The following is a 20,765-nucleotide window of genomic DNA, read 5'->3' as shown; positions in this document are numbered from 1 at the left end:
GTCAGATTGTACGTCAGAGGATCTATTCAATATATACTCCTGCGAACAGTGAAGAGAGGTCTGATGTTCCATTTGTTGTCCATTTGGTTAGATAGATTCACAGGTGTGTTAGTATGCTGGGTGTGCAAGGTATACCGCTGCCCTTTTACTTTGTGTCATGTTCATTATCTGGGATGTGTTGAGGCACACATTTCACAGGCTTCTTCACCATCTGTGAACTCTTGATGGCATTTGCCCATGTCTTAGGAGACTTCGATGTATTCTTACTTACGTGTAGGAGTTCCTTATCTATTCTGAACACTGATCATCTGCTCATGGGGGAATAAAATAACTTTTCAAGGTAAGTCCTGCTCTGTTGTGAGGACTGACTTCCAATGGAAGCAGGTGCAGTCAGGGCTGAGGAATGACAAGGGAAGTCACTGCTGAGGGGGACCTGTGTGGGGGCAAACCCAGAAAACATCACAGTCCCTAAGCACAGAACATGTGTTTGCATCCAGGGTGTGAGGACAAGGCGTGAGACCCACAGGCAGATTGCTGGGAGTTTACACTGTGTTTCCACAGGAAATCTCACAGGGTCGCTAGGTTTATTAGTGCCTGACATGGAGGACATGAAATTCCATTAACTCTATACTGGGTTATAAAAGAAAATTCCAAAGTCACTGAGATTTGTAGAACATCAAGTTCTTTTTTTTTTTTTAATTTTAGCATATTATGGGGGTACAAATATTTAGGTTACATATATTGCCTTTGCCCCACCTGAGTCAGAGTTTCAAGCGTGTCCATCCCCCAGACGGTGTGCACTGCACCCATTAGGTGTGAATATACCCATTCCCTCCTCCCGCCTCCCACCAGCCCAACTCCCAGTGAATGCTATATGTGCACACGAGGGTTGATCAGTTATTATCGATTTGATGGTGAGTACATGTGGTGCTTGTTTTTCCATTCTTGGGATACTTCACTTAGCAGCTCTATGCAGGATAATACCAGAGGTGCTAGGTCTCCACTGGTCTTCTGGCTGAGTAGAACTCCATGGTATACATACACCACATTTTATTAATCCACTCATGTATTGATGGGCACTTGGATTGTTTCCACATCATTGTGAATTGTGCTGCTATAAACATTCTAGTTCAGATGCCTTTTTAATAGAATGTCTTTTTTTCCTTTGGGTACATGCCCAGTAATGGGATTGCTGGATCAAATGGTAGATCTACTTGTATCTCTTTGAGGTATCTCCATATTGCTTTCCACAGAGGTTGTACTTGTTTGCAGTCCCACCAGCAGTGTATGAGTGTTCCTATCTCTCCACATCCACGCCGACATTTATTGTTTTGGGACTTTTTGATAAAGGCCATTCTGATTGGAGATAAGCGATATCTCATTGTGGTTTTGATTTGCATTTCCCTGATGATTAGAGATATTGAGCATTTTTTCATATGTTCATTGGCCATTAGACTGTCTTCTTTTGAAAAGTTTCTGTTTATGTCCTTTGCCCACTTTTTGATAAGGTTGTTTGATTTTTTTTCTTGCTGATTTTCCTGAGTTCTATAGAGATTCTAGTTATCAGCCCTTTATTGGATGTGCAGCATGTGAATATTTTCTTCCATTCTGTAGGTTGCCTGTTTGCACTCGTGATAGTTTCTCTGGCTGCGCAGAAGCTTATCAGTATAGTGTAATAAATTACGGAAGGAAACAATCCATTGTTGAGCACCAAGAGAAACAGGCTGGTATTTATGGAAAGTGCAACAGGACCATTACTAAGGGACATAGGCCCTGAGATGTGGAAGGTGCAGTTCCATCACACACTCTGGATGTGGGAAGCCTTGAACTCCTGGAGGTCTGGACACCAGCAGCAGGTGCTGGACAGGTGGCGGCCACAGGGGAGAGTGTGAACCAGGCCACGCTCACAGGGGCTTGGCGGAAGCAGCTTCACCTTCAGAAAAGACACAAGTGTTGGTTTAGGAGGCTGAGGAGACCCTGGGCCAGTTCTCCTGGGCCATCCCTCCCCAGTCATTGCCCCGGTCAGAGGGGACCTGTCACTAAGGGACATGTTTTTCCTGCTACCCCAATGCCTGGTGCCTGCAGCCCCTACCCACCTCCACCCCCATTTACAATCGCAGATCAGCCCAGGCCCCGCCGCAGACCATGTGGCTCGGGACTGACGCTGCTGAGGGAGGGTCTGCGCCCCGCTCAGTGCCTCCTCCCTCTCATGGGCTCTCCAGCCCCGGGGCCTGTCCAGAGGGAGGGCCTGGCTCCATGACGCCCTGGCCTCGGGAGGGGCTGCAGGCAAACATCCTTTTCTCGCCTCCTCTCAGCCTCTCCTCACCCTGGGAAGGGCACCCACAACCCTGAATGTGACTGTCCCCATCCATCCCTGGTCCAGCTCAGCTGTGACTGTGGGACTCCAGCCGCAGCTCAGCCCACCTGTCCTCAGAGTCAATTCTGCTCATCTGCTGGCTCAGGGTCTGGAGTGTGCAGGAGGCTGGGTGTCAGGGACATTGCCCAGGGCCCAGCCGGGAATCCCAGGGTCTGGGGGGACTGGCCTTGTTCTCAACCTCGACCTGGACACTCTCTGCTCTCAACCTTCCAGCTTAGCTGCTGTGTCCCCAGCCACGTTCCGTGGAGTGCAGCCCTGAGCTCCAGCCTTTGCAAGTGGGAGTGTCAAGAGTGTTGCAGCCCTTCCTCCTGGGATTATACTCAGTTCCTCTGCTCTCTTCCTTGTAAACAAAACCTATTTCCCTTTGAAACATCACCTGGAGCTACCAATGTGTTGCTGGTGCCCGTGGTCCTGCTGTCTGCACGCCACCCAGCATGGGCCCGTAGGAACACACAGCCTGCTCTGAGAATCCCCTGACGCTGCTGCTCCCCTCCAGTGTCCAGATGCCCTAAGCTTTGGTGTGGGCCCTCCCTTCCTGCTGGCCTGTGACAGTGACAACTCTTCAGAACTCAGAGTGGAGCTGGCCCAGGGTACTACTGTCAAGTGACAGGAGGTCTCGCTCCCTTGTCTCATTCCGGGACAAGAAGGTCCCGTGGAAGGGACGGGGCGGGGGTGCTCTGGGAGTCCCTTCCCGGTCCTCCCACCTCCCCACCTGCCCTGCTCCCCTCCCAATCTGCCCACAGCACCTGTCACTCTAGGCACTCTCTCAGTACGGCCAGTAGGATGGAGCAGGGGAGGAGCAGAGTGAGGCTGCAGCAGATGGACCTGGTGGCCCTGGCCTTGGGTTGGGCTGTGCCTGGGGCCTCGGTGGGTGGTGCTGAAATGGAAACAGGAGAGTGACAGTCCTGGTCCAGGCCCCCAATCTGAGGAGTCGCCTCCTCAACTGTTGCTGCCCCAGGTCCTCCTGCAGCCCAGACATCTGCACCCTCTGCTGTGTGACAGTCACTAGGACAGGTTCTGAGCTCAGAGGGGAGGCAGGGATGTGTCCTGTCCTCCGGGAGCTCCCACACTGCTGAGGGAAACAAGGGGACCCCATGACCCATCCCTCCTGCCCTGGCAGAACAGGAGGTGATGCCTGAGGGTGGGCTAGGGGAGGGTCTCTGAAGCTGGCATTTGAAGAGGTTTTGGAGGATTTCCAGAAACAGACCAGGTGAGAGGAAAGGAGAACAGCAGGAGGGAACAGTCAGGCCTAAGTCTGGGAACATCATGGTGCCCACGGCTTTGAGGCTATTTAGAAAATCACAATGAATGGACCAAAAGTATGTGCAGTGAGGAAGAGAGGAGGTGAGAGAGGAAGTGAGGACAGTTACCAGACTAATTTCATTATCCTCCCAAGAAGAACCCAAAATGAGTGGATCATTTTTGCTCACACACATCCACACACACACACACACACACACACACACACACACTCTCACATGCTTGGGTAATTCGATCTCAACTCCAAGGAAGCTCCCATATTTAGTTTTCTCACTTACCTGTTGGCTGGAGCAGTTTTTCCCAATGCAACAAGAATTTTGTAAGCAAAGTCTTGCAGTCTCCTATCAAGATGTTATGGAAGAACTTGGTCACATCCATGTCATTCTCCCACTTTTCTTTCATGTGCCTGGCTCCAGGATGAGCCAGTGTCCATTTTCTACTCTCTGAGCCAAAGACTAGGAACTCCTGTCCATTGAAATGAAACTGCCAGGATCCATTGGTGTGTCCATTGGCTTCATGCTGACAAGACATCCTCACCTTCACGGTGAAATTGTTTGTCCCTAAGGGAAAGAAATCAGGTCTGGGCTTGACAAGTCCTATGCTTCCACCCTGTTCCCTTCCTGTCTCCTGGCTGTGTTCTCTCTGCCACATGTTGGATTTGCTCCCGGACCCACTGGGTCAGACCAAAATCCCCCTTCCCTCTTTTTTACATAAAAGGAACAAAGGCCTGTAAATTACCCTAGTATTTGCTCTCTGCTGCCCTGGGCCATTGTAAACTTACCCAACGGTGTGTCATTCTCCCTTTGAATATCAAGCAGTTTCTTTCTGAGGTCCTCCGCCACATTAGTCAGTATTTCCATCTGTTCTTCCCAGTCGTTTGTGCCATAGATTTCCTTCCCCAGGGGACCACAGGGTTTGAAATTCTTGTTTCCACAGTTACCCTGAAGAAAAATCTTTCCATCCATCTGGGCTTGAACCTCACACCACTGTTGTCCAGGTGTGGATTTAATAATGATGGTGAAGATATAGGAAAGACAGTGAGTTTCTGTGGAGGAGAAAGGGATGTGAGGGCTGGGTGGGGAGAAACAGACCCCCAGATACTGTCTCCCCATTGTGACAGGAAGAGACTCCCTCTGAAGGGCTGGGCGGCCCAGTCAGGATTCGCCTTCCTGGGTTGTCACGTCCACCAGATCAAGGCCACTGCTCCTCCTTTGTTTGAGGGGGACGAGGGGGAGGTCTGTGTCTGGCAAGAAAGCACATGTGCCCAGACATGTCCCACCTCCCCTCTGCCCACATAGGTCAGCACATGGCCTCGCCAGGGAGGTGCCCGCCTGCGATGGGAGGAGAGGCCTGGGTGCCAGAGCACCTTCAGCAGCAGCCCACGTGGGTGTGGGAGGGGCAGAGTGCAGGGGCTGCCCTGAGGATGCTGGGGCAGGGGGTCTGGGGTGAGGACGGGATGCAGGTTACATAAGGAGAGTTCACTGTCATGGGTCACAGGCTTTAACACGTTGGCAAAGCCCCTGGCATGATGCTCATCTGCTATGAGGATGCGTTCGTGGAACCTTGGACACAGGTATGGTGCACACGGCATGAAACAGAAAATGCAGGACTTCTGGGGAGGGCACTGGAGGAGGAGATCGAAAAGCTCAAGGCAGTGCATGTGCTGAGTGGCTAGAGTGTGAAACCCAGAACAATGTCCCCTGCACTGTGGTCGGTAGGACAGCCCAGAGGACTCTTGCCTCCCAGGCATAGAAAGAATGCACAGTGCACAGGGCCTCGGCATTGTGAACAAGCTCGGGGATGCCTGTTGCTGAAGGCAGGGTTGGCGCTAGGAGACAGCGCTCCTGAAACCGCTCCCAGTAGTAACGGGCGTGAAACGTGCTGAAATAATCTGAGTGAGGCACTGCACTGTCAGAACCAAGGAGGGTGCAGTGGCAGACTTGATTAGAGAGCCACAGAGGGCCATGCCCATGGCCAACTGGACATGGGGTGCAAGAGGCAGAATAGATGGCAGCCAACCCGAATACTGCCGGATTTACATGGTTGCGACAACAAACACTGAACACAGAATGGATGATCAGGAGGCTGAAGGCAGCACCTTAGGGAAAAACTGGGCTCCTCTGCCCAGTTTTCACAACTGAACCGTGTCTCGGGCCTAGAACCCATGACAGGAGAGCCCACGGTCCCAGGAGGGCCCCAACAACCTTACCACAATGGCAGTGGCTCCTTCCACCTCCCCACAGAGCCATCTGGGCCTTCCCTCTGGTACCTGTGCACCAGGAAACAGGAAACATGGAGACCTTCCTACTGGACAGTGTGTGATGACCTCCTGCCAACTGACTGAGGCACCATCCTACCCCTGTTATTGACGAGGCACCTTTGGGGCAAGGTAATGAATGGACACCTGTCCTAGGTCCTATTCAGAAGGCGTGCCCTGAGTCCACAGACCTACTCAATGGTCATTTCACATTCGCTGGTTTTGTTCCAGGAATGGACAGCCCTTGTAGTTAATATGGTAAATATCTTATTCTTTGCAGGCTGTATGATGTCTCCTGCAAGCACATAACTCCTTTAGTTGCTTGAAACCAGCGATGGACAATAAGTGATCAATGAGTGTGGCTGGACCTGCCACTAGGGCCATCTGTCCAAGGACACCGTAAGATCCAAGAGGCACCTATGGTTGGAAAAGTGGATTTGTGGAGTTGATGACAATTCGTAATTGCAGAATTACAACAGGGACTCCTGGTGCTCAGCAGCAAGGCCCTCCCACTTGCAGCAGGGAAATGCCACTACTAAAAGTGGCTCCTGCATGGCTGGGCCCTGGTAGAGACGGGGCCTTCAGCCATGGGATACCAGTGACCACACAGCCTCGGAGCTGTCCATCATGGAATGTGCTCCTCACCCAACAGGTCATTCAGGAGATAAGCCCAGCAATGACAAGACACATATGATCCTCCTGGGATTGGCAGAAGCAGGGCCAGAGGGAACAATGAACCTGCATAAGCAGGTGTTCTGATGCCCAGGACACCACACTGTCATCCTAGCACCTCCCCAGGGCTCATACCTGTGGCTGCGGGGAGTGTCCCTTGGCCCATGTGGACCAGGAAGCCACAGCAAAGATGGGAGCAGTAGGCCCCAAACCATAGGACCCGCACTACCATCTCATCCATCCCACTCGGAAGCTTTAGGCAGGGAAAGACCTGCTTGTCACTCTTCACCTTGCAGCTGAGATAGGACACCCTGGGGATGGGACACCAATCCTTGGGACAGTGTGTAATCCCGATCTGGGGTCACCAAACTAGGACAGTGTCTACGTCTGGTCCCCCTTTTGTCTGCAGGTTCTCTGCCTGTTTTTGCTTTACAGAGAGACTGTACTTGCCACAGAGAAAGAATCAACACCTGCAGAGAGGAAAGCGTCCAGTCCCTTCCCTCTGTGGGAAACCTTCGCTGACTCCTGTGTAAGTGGCCACTACTGCATATGATCCTGTCTGCCCAGCAGGCAGAATAGGTGGGTGAGGGACCCCAGGGCAGAGGGGGGTGCCTCTCCTTACCAGCATCCCCAGGGTCATACTGGGGGAAAGGTCCTTCCCATCCCTCCTACTTTAGGTCTGTGGGCAGGTTGGCCATGTTTGCTGTGTGTGTCCCCGGGCAAGGGGGACAGGTGCCAGTTGGTGGAGGTGTTAGGGCCCCTTCATGGATGGGGAGGTGAGGGAGGCCTGTGGGGGGACGGGGGAGGACAGAGGTGGGGAGTAAAAGGATGTGGCCTGTGCACTGGCGCAATGAATGGGGAGGGAGGGGTGGGAAGTGTCTGGAAGCCCCTGCCCTGCAGGTGATGTCCTGGGGCAAAGTGCAGCAGGAAGTTCAAGGGCACAGAGCCCGGGGTGCTGGAGGGTTAGTGTGGGGAGATTTTGTGAGAGTAGAGCAGGGCCTGTGGTGGTCGCAGGGGCGTCTGTGGTCGCGAACCTGTGGCATACTCATCGTCCTCTCAACAGACCTAACCACACCTGAGCCCCAGTCCCGTGGCTCGGGCTTTCGCTTCTAGAGGGCGGGGAGGGGCTGGGGTAGGGGGGCTTCACCTGCGATTGCGGCCCTCTCCATCCCTCTCGCCCCTCCCATCCTCCCGCCGCGATTTTGTTGCCTCTTTCCAGTCCCTCTCTTTGCGCTGAGCGAGAACCTGCGGCCCCGGCGACGGGGAACCGGAGGGAGGGAGCCCGCGGAGGGGACCTGAGGAGCGGGGCATGGTCTGAAGAGCTCGTTCCCGCCCTTCTAGAAGCCGGGCTCTCATTCGGTGCAAGGCACCCCCTTTCCTCCCCTTCGATTCAAGCCCCCCGCATTTGCCCCCGACCCCGCTTGGGGTCCATCCCCGACTCACCGGCCCGCCCCGCACAGGCCCAGAGCGTCAGCAGAAGCAGAAGCCAAAGCCTGAGGACCGTCTGACCCAACTTGGAGCCCGCGGCCGGTGCCATTGGAGACCCGGAGCCCAGAGGACAGCGCGGACCGAGCAAGCAGTCTGACCCACCCAGGGCGCTCGGAGGCTGCGCTGTCCTCCGGTTGCTCCGCCCAAACCGGTCCGCGCCGGTCTCGCCCCGGCACACTGCGGCCTCAATGCAACGGGCTCAAGTCCGTAGTTGGCCGTCCTAGCCGCAACGATATGTTTTCTAGAAGGTTTTATCCTGATGGAGCCCCAGACCTGTTGTGAACCAAAGTTACTCCTTGCAAAAAATCTGGAAGTCCCCGCCAGTCAACTTTTGGCTGCTGAGGACTCTGCCCCCACCTTCCCGCTGCTGCCACCTTCAGGCCGCTAGTCACAGGCTTCCCTCTAGTCCCTTCCGCAAGGGCTCAGCCTTGAGGCCAGTGGTTCTCTGTGAGACTCTCATGTATTCAGCCATTCACTCAGCCACCCAGCTGGCACTAAGTGATGGCAGGCTCATCTGGTGACAGAGAGGAGAATCGGCACCTGTTGAGGCTGAGAAAGGCTCCCGAATCTTGATAAGCGGGACCTGGTCCTGGGCCTTTGTTTCCACCCTTTGAAGAGACCTGAAGTGACAGGAAGAGGCCCTGGACTGGGTGCAGGGCTGCATCTCTCCTCAGGGTGGGCCTGGCTGTGCTGAGTGGAGGGAAGGCAGGACCAATGCCTGAAATAGGCCCCTTTTCAGTGGTGAGTCCTTAGCGGGGGCAAGGACAGAGTTGAGCTCCTCATTTCATGTGTTTAAATATTAATAGCATTTGTCAGTTTCTGATTGTGAAAGCTGATGCACAGTGTCAACATAAAAGAAGACAAACTCTGTAAAATAATTTAAGGCGGTTTATTCTGAGCCACATTCCAGGCCCATGTCCCAGAGCCATGCCCAAGAAGCCTTGAACAAGAGGACTTGCTGTGGCTGGGTTACAGTGTGGTTTTATACATTTCAGGGAGACAGGAATTACACTACTTTACAGATAAAGTCATAAATCAATACATAGAAGGCAAACATTGGTTTGTCCCCAAAAGGTGGGACATCTCAAAGTGGGGGCTTAGAAGTCATAGGGGGCTTTAGGGATTCTTTGACAATTGGCTGAAAGAGTTAGGTTTTGTCCAAAAGACTAGAATCAGCAGAAAGGAATGCTTGAGTTCAGGTAAGTGTCTTCTACCTTTTATGAGATGCTACATGGGAATCAGGTTGGGAAGTAAGCCACATCATTACAACCTGTTTACTGAGATTGTGTCATTTATAAGTGAGACTCACCAGGCCCCCTTAGAAAGGATTTTTTTGGGCAAAGAAAAAGATCAGAGTTCAGCCCTCAACAGAAGGTTAAGACACTTGCGTGTGTATATCTGGCGGCAATGGTGGCTTCCCCTCCCGCCCTTGCCCCCATCCCCAGCTTGGAGCTGGACACCCAGCCTTGCTATGCTGTGTTTCCTGCTGCCCTGGCTGCCCTGGACCCTGGCCTCTCGCCTTGTCCTGAACAGCTGCTGTCACTCCAGCCAAGGCAGGAGGGAGGAGGGTCACAGCTTCCAGGTAGATTTTATTACAGAAACAAACATCACCCAAATTTCAGAGGATTAAAAGAACAATATATTGTACACTAAGAAATGGCTAAATGGTAAATTTTGTTTAATGCTTTTTACCAAAATTAAACATTAAAAAATTATGCTCATGCTCATGCCCAATGGGCATATGCTCATGCTATATGCCCAGTACAGGCTGTCAAGAGACCTTGCTGATTAAAATCAAGGACAGCATTGAGAACTTCGTTCCCTAAAATCATAACCTGTGGGACACTTTGCTGAATTAGAAATCACATCAGAGGGAATGGCACATCCCTATCCCAGTTAAGCAGCCTGCAGTCCTCCTGCATGTCCCTGGCTGATGCTGGTTTTGAGCAAAAGTTCCTAATGCTTGCTCACTGCTGCTGCTCGCTGCTGGCCTGCTCCACCTGGGCAAAAGCCAGTCATCCCTCAAACCTGGGCACAAATATCACCTCCCATGTGTCTACTTCATCTTCCCACAATAAATAAATAATACAGTACTCTCCTATGTTCCTAATACCTGAAGCCACAGTAAGGATATCTCACTTTGTGATAATTATTTGTATATTTCTTTCTTTTTTCTGAGGCAGAGTCTCACTGTGTCACCCAGGCTGGAGAACAGTGGCCTGTTTATAGCCCACTGCAGCCTCCAACTCCTGGGCTCAGTTGGTCCTCCTGATTCAGCCTCCTGAGTAGCTGGGCTACAGGCTTAAGACACCACACCCAATTAATTTTCTTATATTTTGCAGAGACAGGGTCTCACTATGTTGCCCAGACTGGTCTTGAACCTCTGGCCTCAAGCGATCCTCCCACCTTGGCCTCCCAAAGTGCTGGGATTACAAGCATGAGTCTGTTTGTATATTTCTTTACCTCTCCACCAAAAGCATGAAGTCTTTGAGAATATGCTATATGCCTGTATAACTTCTGCAGAAAAAAATTTAAAAAGACCTAATAGACCACTGTTGCTCAATAGTTATGTAATAGATTGTATTTCCATAGGGAGCAGGTACTGAGGGGGACTTCTATTCATGTTTAGGGCTCACTTTGCAGCACAGCCACTTATGGCCAAACCACACCTGAATCCATGGCTGTCATCCCACCTGTATTCAGCTCATCACTATGGTCACAGCAGCCATCCTCAAAGGGGAAACCATGACTGCATCCTTGTCTCAGTCATCACGAAGGCGCTAGGTGTTGTGGGCAGAAGTGAGAGGGAGGAGAGGGCTCCAGTGGCCCCTGGCTGCTGGGGAGGTCTCAGCCTGGGGTGAGGACTGGGCAGAACACCTAAGTTGTATCCTGGTCCTGCATTGGACCATTTCCCATCCAATAAGGAAACTAGACTAAGGCCTCCCACTCCACAGTCTCCATGTGGGGGACCAGCACCTAGTGATGACAAACCCCACAGTGCTGAGCCTGTGGGAAAGTGGAGCAGGCCTGGGCCAAGCACAGGGCCTGTCTCTGCTTGAGGACAGGGACATGGGATGGCAGAAAACTCTGGAAATTATCAGGTACACAGGACGTTAGACAGTTGTGGCCCGATGTATCCTGGAGAGCCCTGTGGAGGGTGGTAGGGAGGACACCAGCACAGAGCGGGTGGGACTCAGAAGTGAGTGGGCCAGAACTGGGTGGCCCCGTGATCTGTGCTGCAGCAGAGACTCCCACCCATGGCCTGGGTGCGGGAGCATGGTGGGTCCCTCATAGGAGGCCACTGGGAAGGGCCTGGGAGCCCCCACCCATGAGCCTGGCAAGTGGGAAAGTCACTGGGAGACCAGGAGGGAGGCAGAAGGCTGGCATTAGGGCCCCTGGCAGCTCGGCCAGGTGAGAGCAGGGTGGGCCTCCGTGGACAGTGGGACACTCCAGGCTCAGTCCTGATGCAGACTCTGGGCCACCAGACTCAGGCCAAGACAGCCTGGGAGCCCTGCCCTTGATCCCGGAAGCCTGCTCCCTTGCTCCTTCTCCAGTTGTCCTCCATGGCTGCAGGTCCCAGTGGCTCTGGCCGGGGATCCCAGTTGGGTCTGTCCTCCTGCTTCTGCTGCGCGGTGGGACTGGAGCTGGGGCTGGGCCTGGGCAGGGCCAGTGAGACCCAGAATGGACCCAAAACGCGCGGTTGGGGGCAAACGTGGGGGCTTGGGCTGAAGGGGGGTTAAGAGAAGGGCCAAGTTCCTGCGAGGATGGGAACCTTCTTTCTGGAATGTCACAAAGTGTTGCTAGCTGAAGCCAGCGTGACATCGTGAGAGAGATGGTGGCCTGGTAAAAGAGGTGTAGCCTGGTTTTTTTTTTGTAGAGCTAACTTTTTGTTGTAAAAAAATGAAATTATAGTGTTTGTCAGTGAAATTTAGTACTGTTTTTTGAATATGGGTGTAAGAGGCTATTCAAATTTTCTCCTGTAGAAAAGTATTCAAAATTCTAACATGCCTTCAATTATATTGGGATCATAAAACCATTAACAGACACGACTACATCAGCTGAGATGCTGGAAGTTCCAAGCAGTTCCGAGAAAGTTTTGAAGTCAAAAAGCAAACACCAAACACTTTCAAAGAACAATAAAGCATATTTTACAGGCTAAAAAAATACCCCAAACCAAAAGCAAAACCTAGCCTGTGTTTACTGATATACCACCTTTTTATTTTTAATCTGTTTCTTTACATTTGAAGGATGTCTTCTGAAAACAATGTATGTTAGTTGTTTTTTGAATACAACCTGAGAGTTTCAGTTATTGAAATGATGAGTTTATGAATTCACATTTGTTGTAATTACTGCTGTATTAAGACTTAGCTGGGCTGTCATATTTTTTATTTATTGTGCTTTACTTGTTGCTGTTGTTTATTTTCTGCATACCTGTGTTCCTGTTACTCTATGAAGGTTTCTTCTGCTGGTTTAAAAGTTATGTAATACGTTCTATGTTTCTTCTCATGATGGCTGTCCTTAACCTCATACCAATAGTTATTCACATTTATTTATTTATTATTGTTTTTATTTTGTCTCTAATAAAAAAGGATTTAACATGTTTTTATATCCCTTTTGTGTGCTACCTCCAGCTCAATTTCCCTGATGTTTTTCAGAATTTTAATTCTGGGTTATTTATAGGGTTTGTTTGTTTCTTTAAGAAACAAAAATTAAGATCTAATGTCACATTTTCCCCTTTTTTGTTAGACAACAACAACTTTTAACAAATTATTTGGGTACTCATCCTCCTTGGTTCTCCTGTTACAATCTCCTGTGTTTCTCTTACTATTGGAGTACTTTCCTTAAAAAGTCTTTTCAACTTGGATCTTTATGGGGCAAATATCTTTTAGGCCTCTTTATATGTTCAAAATATTTCTAATACCCAGTGGTAGGGAGAATTCTAGAGCTGCTCCTCATGTTCTCTGTCCCTTGGTTATTCAACGCAGCACTAATCCAGGTACTGTTCTGTGGGGGCTTTGCAATAATAATTAAGGTTACTAATAAGTTGACCTTAAAACAGAGAGATCTTCCTGGATTTTACGAGCAGGCCCAGTGCCATCCATGAGCCCTAAAAGCAGAGAACTTTCTCATGCTGGAGGCAAGAAGGGTGCAGCAGCAGGACTCAGAGAGATTCTGAGCATGAGAAGGAGCCAGCCCTGTTCCTGGCTCTGAGATGTAGGGAACATGTGCAAGGACTGGAGAGAGGCCTCTGGGAGCTAAGGAAGGGACAGCAGCAAGGAATCAGGGACCTCAGTCCCTCAAGTCCAAGGACTGGATTCTGCCAGCAGTCTGAATGCACGTGGAAGCAGAGTCTGCTCAGAGCTTCCCAGTAAGAGTTCTGCACACCTTGATCTCGGCCTTGTGAAACCTGGAGCAGAGACCCCAATTAGGAAACCTCACACTCGTGACCTACAACCTGTGAAATAACAAATATAGTCACAAACATGTACTGATTTAAACAGCCAAGTTTTTGGTGATATGCTATGCTACATTAGAAAATATACCCTCTATTTAAATGAGAATTTGACTGAATATCAAATTCTAGGCTCAAAGTTCTTTTCCTTCAGTACTTTAGAAGTAACACTCATTTGTCCTCTTGCCACCAGGGTTGCTGTTGAGAAGTCTGTCATGGAACTGTTTCCTTCTTCCTTCTGTAGTTTCTCAGGGGTAGCTTGAAGGAGGGGGCCAGAAGACTGCTGGTGTGTTATCTCGGTTCGTGTGATTTCGTACTGAAGGAGGCCATCGGAGTCTCATGGAGGCAGAGGAAGGTATAAATTCTTTCCCTACCCTTTTGTAGATGCACTTGTAGATGTGACAAGTCCATTGTTTTTCTTTTATTCAGCTACGACTAGTCTTCTCTCTCCCTGCCTTTTATAAAAATCAAGTCTATTGAGATAAAATTTACAGACGATTCTCCTCTTCTTTGAGAATATAAGAAGCTTTGCTGGGAGATGGCCACGCTCCCCAGCAAAAAATCGGGTCCCTTAGGTAGGGGTCGTTGTAAAGGATAAGAAAATAATAGAAAATGGAAAATAATGGAAATAAAAGAATACACAGAAACAAAGATATAGTTTTATAGATTTATAAAGATTATAGGCAAAGCGGGTACTCAGGGGCCTTGGAGCTCTCCGTCAATCACAAAAGGCCAAGAGTGAAGTTTTACATGGGTATTTATAGGTACAGTGATCGGTTGCCAGGGGTAACAGATTTACATAACAACAGGTAGTTCCTCTTAGGTTAAAAGTTTTTCAAAAGGCTTCTTCAGATCCCTTAACTAATTCTATCGACGTGAACAAATGGTCACAAAATCTTTCAAAGACAAACTTCTAAGTTATAAGGTAAATTTATCACTTAACAGAAGGGTTAAACAGAGATATAGTGGTTCCATATTTTCTTTATCAAGTTATTGTATATTGAGACAGGTAGTCAGGAGTTTAAGCAGGAATTGTCCCTTGGGCTAATTGCTTTTTTTTTTTTTTGAGACAGAGTCTCACTCTGTTGCCCTGGCTAGAATGCTGTGGCTTCAGCCTAGCTCACAGCAACCTCAAACTCCTGGGCTCAAGCAATCCTCCTGCCTCAGCCTCCTGAGTAGCTGGGACTACAGGCACGCACCACCGTGCCCGGCTAATTTTTTCTATTTTCAGTTGTTTGGCTAATTTCTTTCTATTTATAGTAGAGGTGGGGTCTCGCTCTTGCTCAGGCTGGTCTCGAACTCCTGAGCTCAAACGATCCTCCCCCGCCTTGGCCTCCCAGAATGCTAGGATTACAGGCGTGAGCCACTGCCCTGGCAGGGCTAATTGCTTTTAACCACAGGTGTCTGTCGGGCAGGCATTCTTTGATCAGCTCTCATCCTGTGGCTCTTAGCAGACCTGCGATGCTTTTCAAAGCAAGTCCAAACCTCAGGTCTAAGAATCGCAGTGCCATTGTGGGGTACAGCCAGCTACTGATCTTTCAGAGATGCCCTCCTGAGGTGAAACAGCTTTCGATACGCAAACTAACACGTTCACATATTCCTTCAGGGCAAAGCTCTGCAAAACTCCTGAGACATTTCTGTCTCTGATATAGTTATATTAATTTATGGAGCAACAAAGCTTCAAGTCCTTTACCTCTGGGAGTACATTAGAAGCATGTAGGCATTTGGACAAATTATACCACATGTTCCCCGGCTATGAAAGTAAAAGCAGATGAATGATATTACTTCAGCCAGGAACTGTCTTACTAACCTGTAAATTCCACTGAGAATCATATTTCTAAGTAGTGCTATCTTCAGGTTTGCAGAGGGGAAAAAAACCAATTTTTCAGTGAACGCCCTTTAGCTTTTAGACAAAATGAATGCTAGAACTATATTAGGTTCACTTTTACTTCCTATCATTTCTATACTTTATAGATTTGATAAAATCAGCCTATATAATCTTAGGTGTATTATATTATGATAGATATTTTAATACAAAATCCAATCCCTTGCAGTCATTAGAAACATTTACATTAATTCTATAGGCTTTAAAAATAAATAGTCACATTGTGGAACAACAGCATCCTTTAAAAAGTGAACTCATTTGAATTAATCAGATTTTATGAGATATTTTTATGACTCTAACAGAAGCTTAATGAATAATTTTAAATAGATTTAAATATTTTTTGGAACGTCCCTAAACTGTGCAAATTGTAGTAAGACTGCCTTTGAGAAGAAATCATCAATTTGGAATTTAACATATAGAATGGCACTCTAGGAAAACATGTAAAAAAGTCAGGAGAATTGCACCTTTAAGAGCACAAAGGAGCAGTGAAAATACATGTTAGCAGAGTCACCTCAAGGGGTACCTAGACATTTACTTGTGATGCCAGCATTTTTCTGTCTAGAAACAGCAAAGTCGACTGCTCAGTTCTAGCTGGCAGACACCCCGTGACACAGCAACCACAGAGCAAGGAAACCAGGAAAATTTTCTGCGAGAAATAAACTTATTTCAAATCTTCTTTAGCAAAGCATCTTGGCTAAGGTGCTTCCTCCTCCCAACAAACCAAAAACAAGCAACAGTAGCAACAATGTTGAGCAGCAGGAACAACATTCTGTATGTAAAACCGAATAAAAGAAACTCTTCCCTAAGAATTAGTGTCTGTTGGCTGTCCTTAGGTTTAGAATTTTCTCTACCTGACTGATCCAGGAATCTGCAAGTCAAGAAATTAATATAAGGTGATCCCTGGTTTGTAGCCATCCCTAGGCATTTAGCAGAACCAAACATGATATCTCTCCAGGACACCCCTCAAGTAGGCTGCCGAGGCTGCAGAGGTTTCAACCCAAAAAAGAAAAAGAAAAAAAGCCCATGCCAAAGAAAAGCTCGGTATTTAAACCTACAGAATACATCAAGAGTCAAATCACAAACCACAACAGTTGAAGTAAGCCTATTTAATACAGTGGGTTACGCCCTCAAAACCTCCAGATAGTAGAACTCTCAGTAAAATGGTAAAATACGTATGATGAAATCATTAAAGACATAAAAGAGGGAATAAGAAACACTGCAAAAAATGAGACATTGTAAAAAAGGACTAGTTATATTTGAAATAGAACCAAGTATAACTTATAACAATGAAAAACATGTTTATTAACCCCTTTTGTGGCCATTGCCCAAGCACCAGCGGCCAAGATGAAGTTCAATCCCTTTGTGATTCTGACCGAAGCAAGAACCGCAAAAGGCATTTCAATGCCCCTTCCCACATTCTCAGGAAGGTTACGTCTTCCCCTCTTTCCAAAGAGCTGAGGGAGAAGTACAATGTTCGATCCATGTCCACCTGAAATGACGATGAAGTTCGGCTTGCTCAGGGACGCCATAAAGGTCAGCAAATTGGCCAAATAGTCCAGGTTTACGGGAAGAAATATGTCACCTACCCTGAGCGGGTGCAGCGGGAAAAGGCGAATGGCATGGCACAACTGTCCCTGTGGGCATTCACCCCAGCAGGGTGGGTATCACGAGGCTTAAACTGGACAAAAACGGCAAAGAGGTCCTTGAAGAGAAAGAGGAGTCTCGCCAAGTAGGAAAGGAAAAGGGCAAATACAGGGAAGGAACAATTGAGAAGATGCAGGAACAAAATAATCTTATACGCACTTGCATGAAGACCTGCTAGAATGAAAAAAAGAAAAATGTGTTTATTAAAATTTAAAACTTAAAACCCTGATGAACCAGCCTATCAGACGTGGAAGGATGAAGAATCACTGACCTGGATACTTAGGCTCAAGACATCATCCAAAATTCGACAGAGAGAGTTTCGCTCTGAATCTGCAGGAGAGAGGTGTAAAGCTGTGGATATACAACGAAAAGGTCCCATCTACATCTAACAGACTCCCAAAAACAGAGAAGAAAGGAAACGAGGGAGAGGACGTTTTCCAAGAGCTAATGGCTCAGAATTTTCCAGATTTTATGAAAGACATTAATCCTCAATTTCAGGAAACACAACAAATCTCCAGTAGAATACACAAAAGTAAATTCAGTTCTAGGCGTATTGTGGTGAAATTGCAGAATATCCTAAAGATCTTTGGAGGCAAAAACTTAAAGGAGAAAAAATTAAAAGCAAGTATTGACAAAGTACAGATTACCCTCGATGGAAAGACAATCAAATGGACAACAGTCTCCTAGTCAGTTTTGAAAACTTCTCAGCCATTATTTCTCAAAATAGAACCCCTCTGTATTTTTTTTACCTGTCCTTTTAGGATTCCAATTAAATGTGGGGTAAAGCTTTTCACGGTGTTAAATGTTTGCTATTCTGTTTCATGTATTTTCCCACCATTTTCTCTTTCTATACTTCAGATGATTTCTTCCAACTCACCTTGCAGTTTACCACCTCTCTCTTCAGGTATGTCTAATCCGCCATTAAAGCCATTTATTGAGTTCTTAATTTCAGTTATTCACTTTAATAGTTATGGATTATTCCAATTTCAAATGTTCTACATAACTTTTATATAATCACCAGCTCTACACTGAATTTTTTTCATTTTATTATTTTTTAAGAACTTTAAACATGATAAGCGTAGTTATTTGAAAATCCCTGCCTGTTAATTCTAAAATCCAAAGCTGCAAGATCCAATACTATATCACTAGCTACATTGGGCTGTTGGACACTCGAAATAGGGCTAGTTTGAATTGAGATGTAAATATAAAATGCACACCAGATTTCAAAGATTTAGTATAAAAAATATCACATATCTCATTATTAATTTTATGTTGATGACAGGTTGAAATAATAATTTGGGCTGATTGAAAATTGGAGTTAAAATATATTGAGTTACATAAGCAATATTTAAAAAATGTATTCCACTTGTTTCTTTTGACTTTTCCAATGTGGTTACTGGAGAATTTAAAATGACATGTGGCTCACCCTTGTGGTTTGTGTTATATTTCCACTAGAGCACTGATCTAGAAGTTCCGTATATTTTCTGTTTCTATTGTGTGTTTCTGCTGGTTCTCATTCTTGTCTCATCTCCTTGTGTGCTTGGTGATCTTTGTCTATGTGCTGGATACGGTGCTTTAAGAATTGCTGTTGAAGAATCTGAAGCGTGGGATGATGATATGTCCTTCCTCCAGAAATGACTTTCATCTTCTTATATCAGGCACTTGGCAGCTGTAAATCCAGCATCACTTTAATTTCTTTTCAGGAATTGAGACACTTTGGGCCATCCAGAAGCCCTGAACCTGGACTGCTTGTCCGAAGACTGGCTACCATCCAGTTTCCCTGTACCCCAAGAGTCTGGTCCTTTACGGTTCTACCCAAAGAGCCAGGAGTTTATCAGGGCCCCCACTCTTGCCAGGCCCTGGACTCAATATCTGCTTGTTTAGCCCCATGAAGCTGTCCACAGTCTACGGGAGCTGCCAAGAGAGGGGCTCCTGCTGTGGTCAAAGGCTGCTCTGTTTCCGCAGCACGGCAGCCACGATCAGGAAGTCACTGCCATGGCTACTGTTGCCAGCTCCAGACCACAAGGCACCTGTGATGATTTTCACCATCAAAATGGGTCCCCTGTGTCGTGCTCTTGACATCTCAAAGCCAGTGACCAGAGCCCAGGACCTCCTCTAATGCCTCTGCGGAGCAACCAAATGTCTCCACACCTGGGCTTGGCAGCAGGTGCGAGAGGTGCCTGGCCTCTGCTCCAATTCTGCCACATTCCACTGATGGAATCTAAACCACATCCAGGACTCTGGTTGTGCAGGAGTCTGGGAAATGTAGTTTTTCGCTTTACTGTCTCTGTGGTATAGGCAGGTACTTACATACAGTTATGATCCCACTTAAAATTTCAAAATATGTGAAAGAATACTATACCTTTCTGATTGACATATCATGTACACATAAATACGCGCACGCCCACATGTCTGTAACTACATATCTACATGTCTGCATCTCTGCACACAATTACCATAAAGGCAGTCAGTAGTGGATTTTGAGCATGAGTTCTGCAATCAAATCCTCCAGTTCATAACCTGTGTTTGTGTGACGTGGGGCACACGTTCCCTCAGCCTCTCTCTGGAAGCTTGTATTTCCCTGTCTGTACAATAGGTTTAGTGATAGTACCTACGTCAGCACGTTGTTGTGAGGCTCAAGTAAGGCAATGCCCACAATAGATCTAGCGCAGTGCTTGGATTACAATAACCACTTAGTAAATTGTAGCTCTTTTTATTATAAGGTAGTAGAAGATCTAGGTGGTTATCCCAACTCATCATATTAATGCCACCTTGGTAAGTCACTTAACTTCTCTCGGTCTTGATTGCCCCACCTTTCAGATGAAAGAGTTGTCCTCAGTGATCTGTATCAGGTGAGTGTCTGAGTGAACATCTCCAAGTTCTGCAATGGAGAAAGTGAGGCAGTGGACCAAGTTATTTTCTTAGCATTTTACAGCAAGCAGGTCAGAAATTCTGGATTCCATGCATCTTAATTATTATTTTTTAGCACAGTCTTATAATTGTGATTTATCTATAGATGCTACCTAAGAGAAACAGATGATAAAACTACCACCAGGATACATTTGAAACAGGACATGGGGCCAATGACTTTGGTTGCTAAAATCAAGACCAACACTAGAGGGCGCGTCACTTAATGAGCAAGTTGGAAGGAAGGCAGGCTGACTACAGCTGCTCTTCCAGGGGCTGACAGGAGCAGGGCATTAGTCTTCCATGAAAACCAAGGTGAAAAATATTGCTTAATTCAATCTTCAGCTACCTCCATGTACGTACCTTGGGAGAGCAGTTGCATGCAGTTTTGTCACACTCATTTGGATTGTTGTTATAAAGCTTAAAGTCACATCAATAAAACAAAAACAAGTAACAAAAATAAAAGCCTTTATTTTTTGCTGTGAATTCTTACACTATGAAAAATACTTCCATGCTTCTAGTATTTGATGAATGAAAAAATGTCCGTGTTTACAGCCTGTGAAGATTGTAGGATTTCACAATACTGAGGGAGACCACTGCTGGAATGAGTTAAACTTGTGGCAGTTTACAACACGGTGACTTTCCCAAGGAAATTGGGCTCAAAGAAATGTACATTAGGACTCTAATAAACATCGGAGATGGATAAAGATGGATGGATAATTGAAAACAATTTCAATTAGTTGAAATTATATTATGCAATTGAACCATTTTTAATTCTAACAGAGATGATATTTTTGAAAAGTAGAAATACCAGCAACTTGAT

The 20,765-nt window shown here is 47.2% G+C and overlaps 1 protein-coding gene and 1 pseudogene across 1 annotated transcript; one reads left to right on the top strand and one right to left on the bottom strand.

The window, feature by feature from the left end:
• Positions 1-1,798: 1,798 nt before the first annotated feature.
• LOC105819307 (NKG2D ligand 1-like) lies at positions 1,799-4,497 on the bottom strand. The gene is made up of 4 exons (XM_012655510.1): positions 4,419-4,497; positions 3,916-4,197; positions 3,151-3,254; positions 1,799-1,933 (listed from the first exon to the last, which is right to left on the bottom strand). Exons 1-4 carry the CDS (start codon positions 4,495-4,497, stop codon positions 1,799-1,801), a joined length of 600 nt encoding a protein of 199 aa, XP_012510964.1.
• Positions 4,498-16,735: 12,238 nt separating this feature from the next.
• LOC105819306 lies at positions 16,736-17,213 on the top strand (annotated as a pseudogene).
• The last annotated feature ends 3,552 nt before the right edge of the window (positions 17,214-20,765 follow it).

This window comes from Propithecus coquereli, unplaced genomic scaffold, assembly GCF_000956105.1.
Source record: "Propithecus coquereli isolate 6110/MARCELLA unplaced genomic scaffold, Pcoq_1.0 Scaffold48, whole genome shotgun sequence".
Lineage (NCBI taxonomy): Eukaryota > Metazoa > Chordata > Mammalia > Primates > Indriidae > Propithecus > Propithecus coquereli.
The sequence above is the reverse complement of the archived record's forward strand: the minus strand, read 5'-3'. Positions and strand labels throughout refer to the sequence as shown.

Bases quoted from the DNA above. Each gene is read 5' to 3' on its own strand.
- LOC105819307 (XM_012655510.1), bottom strand. From the start codon at position 4,497: ATGGAAATACTGACTAATGTGGCGGAGGACCTCAGAAAGAAACTGCTT. The intron at 3,255-3,915 runs GTAAGTGAGAAA...TTTCCATTTCAG, and splicing joins AAAACTGCTCCAGCCAACAG to CACCACCCACCGAGGCCCCA. The intron at 1,934-3,150 runs GTACTGAGAGAG...TCTTTTCTGAAG, and splicing joins CCTGCTCCATCCTACTGGCC to GTGAAGCTGCTTCCGCCAAG.